This window comes from Pundamilia nyererei, unplaced genomic scaffold, assembly GCF_000239375.1.
Source record: "Pundamilia nyererei isolate P.nyererei 1_Seehausen unplaced genomic scaffold, PunNye1.0 scaffold00246, whole genome shotgun sequence".
NCBI lineage: Eukaryota > Metazoa > Chordata > Actinopteri > Cichliformes > Cichlidae > Pundamilia > Pundamilia nyererei.
The window spans coordinates 244,658-247,631 of record NW_005187647.1 but is presented as its reverse complement, the minus strand read 5'-3'; the positions used below and the strand labels follow the sequence as shown (position 1 = coordinate 247,631).

Below are 2,974 nucleotides of genomic sequence, written 5' to 3'. Positions count from 1 at the left end.
TCCTCTAATCATTATGAAGCAATATGGTTATGTTATTATTACAATTACATAATACAATTATATATTGTATTATGAAATACAATGAAACAAGTTTTTGTACAGAGTATCGGTATCGGATCAGTATTGCCGATACCACCCTGAATTTTACTTGGTATCGGATCGGAAAGGAAATCAGTGGTATCGCACATCACTATTGAGCAGGAGTTTAAAGTCAGTGTAATCCATCATTACACTGACTTTTTACTTGTCAATTAAAAGGTCAGCACATTCTGAAGGAAAACTCCGCCATACTGTCTATTTTATTCTAAATTTGATCGTAATTTAGAAAATGAAAATAATGCTGCACTAAATTTGACTTAAAACTAACACCTGAGACCAAAAACTAATGAGGAAAACACTTACTAACTGAACAGATCAAAAAAGCAGCAGGTACATTTTCCCACTGAACTCAATGCAATTGGACTTAGTTTTACAACCAAGCGATGCCCTCTGATGCCCTCTCTAGCGAGAATGTCCATTTTTATGGTGAATATTTTCTATTTTCCATTCTATTATATTTCCATTTTCCAATTTTCACAAATTTCAACATCAGCAGAGTCTTTCTCCCTGTGGTTACGGAGCCACTCATTCCCTGCTGCCTTTTCTTCCTATGTCACTGCATGTCTCGTCTTACCTTTTTTAAATCTGCTAGTTTGCCTTCTGGATGTTTACGTTTTAGCACTCATTAATTGTGAGGTAATGGTAGAAAAATGGGGCTTTATATGGAGCTGGATAAAAAGCTCAACACAACAACCCAGGCAGAAAATCATTTCAGTTTTTATTACGTGACATTATTGTGCAGCTCCTGGCAAATTACAAGGTTACATTACCTTAGTTGTCGTTAAACTAAAGTATAAAATCATTTTATACTTTTACTGAGAACTTCTGGGAAAAACACGACCTAGACTACTTTTGTCCTTACAGTTGGTTTATTGTGTTACTACCACTGCAGTGTCATGCTGCTGTTTCTACAAATTAAGAAGTCTCTTAAAAATGACAGTAGCTCTTATAAATCCTGCTGTCTGGAAGCTGCAGGTATTAAGAAGATCTTACTCAGTATTTCTTCTATGTTGTCAGAAATATCATTATTGTAAATTTTCTTTGAATATAATGATATAATTGTGAGGCTGTATGACCCGCCACTAGTTTCATGGCTGTTAAGCTGGTGTCAGTGCAGTTATTGTTACCTGGTTGTTGTTGTCCAAGTGGAACTGGACCTGGTACTCAGTTCCAAGCAGAGTGCTTTTCAGTGTGCCATCAGGCAAGCGGTCAGGGAAGAGCAGCTCATTAAGAATCACATGGTACTTGAACACATCAGAGTCCTGGACAGATGGAAGACAGAGGATTTATTTATAGCCAAAGACAAGAGTTGCAGTGGATCATCTCACCAGCAGGAAGAGAAAATAGGAGTGGACATGATGGTCAACTACAAAAAAATTGTTAATGCAACAAACATTTCACTTTATACACAAATTAGAGTTTTGTTATAAACAGTATCTAAGTATCTAAGATAAGGTCTTAGTAGCCCATCTTTAAGATACTGTAGTTCAAACACAGCAGACCAACATAAAAACATCCTGTGCCAAATTAATACATAGCCTGGTTTATAGACATCAATTCTCTTTCAGATATTTCCTTCCTCTCCTGACAGGGAGATATCTGACACAAAAAGGTGATTCATTATTTTGGTTAGTACAAACAAACTACCTTAGTACCATTGTTTGCTGGGAATGCTCACTTCATTTTGCGTTATATGAAACAGCTCAATTATTATTTGATGTGGATGTTGTGATGCCAATAAATGTTTTCACATAGTTCACATACGTAAATAATATTAAAGGTACTTTTTGTAATTTCCCTCTGCAGATTTTGGGTTAATGTTCACCACCAGGAGGTGCTGTTTTACCAGTGGATGCATTGAAATATTTTTGCACGTATGCTGCCATTTAATTTGTAATATTTTTTTTTCGCCCTCCCTCAGTTTCTCAAGAAGGTTTGCCTTTTTTTGTAAATAAGAAATTAAATAATAGTTATACTGACCCGCTGTACCAGTTAATGGCTTTTGTGCAACTGGTGTTACACAAATATACAGCCCAGATGTTTTAAACTCAGCTGATATTCTAACACCTAATGATCGTTGCATAAATGTTTTTGGACATAAACTAAGAGTGGTTGCTCCTTCACATTTTGTTAATAGATTTAGCTCATTTCTGAATTATTTGAGTTATTTTAAAAAATGGGAAATGTATAAATACTTTAAAGGTTGTATAAAACAACCTTTAAAGTATCCATTTTCTTGACAAGTGTTTGGAGGTTTTGCAGAATAGCAGCTGTCCACTGAATTATATTATTGACCTACCAGGATGGAGGTGTTAGTCCTGCTAAGATGCTGCCTTATAGCCTCATCTGTTGGCAGCAGAAGTGTAAATGACTCAGTAAGATTTGAAGACAGGTTGTACATCTGAGAGAAAACACACAGGAAGTTAATTAAATGTAACAATAAGAAGAAGAAGAAGAATAAAAAAAAGATTAAAAATAAAAAAGGATTACATCTTATCACATGATGCTGAGATCAGACAGACTTACCAGAACATACTCTCTGAAAAGCGTGAAGTTGGAAGAGGAGTTTAGGAAAGCCATAAGTGTGGGAGGCTCAGGTGGGAGGTCTGAGAGAGGCGGAGCCAGAATCTGACAACAGACAGACAGAGAGAAAGGTACTCTGTATGTGTAGATGGAGAGAGATTAAACTAATATGCTAATAATGTTATTTATTCACATCATTATTTGCTCTGCATGAAAAAAATCTGTATTTATTTCTTTTCATTTCACTGTAAAGATTCACGTGTACCTTGTCTATGACGTGGAGATAGCCATTGATCGCAGGTAGGTTGGGGGTGAGGATGGATGCTTTTCCAATTTGGATGACCTGAAACAC

At 36.0% G+C, this 2,974-nt stretch overlaps 1 protein-coding gene across 1 annotated transcript in view; it reads right to left on the bottom strand.

Moving 5' to 3' along the window:
- The window catches only part of stab1 (stabilin 1), a 66,429-nt gene that overhangs the window by 12,463 nt on the left and 50,992 nt on the right, over positions 1–2,974 (bottom strand). The window contains exons 32-35 of the mRNA XM_005749490.1: positions 2,888–2,965; positions 2,626–2,727; positions 2,399–2,500; positions 1,227–1,361 (exon numbers count right to left, since the gene is read on the bottom strand). Coding sequence (XP_005749547.1) covers positions 1,227–1,361; positions 2,399–2,500; positions 2,626–2,727; positions 2,888–2,965 — 417 coding nt within the window. The remainder of the gene's footprint in view (positions 1–1,226; positions 1,362–2,398; positions 2,501–2,625; positions 2,728–2,887; positions 2,966–2,974) is intronic.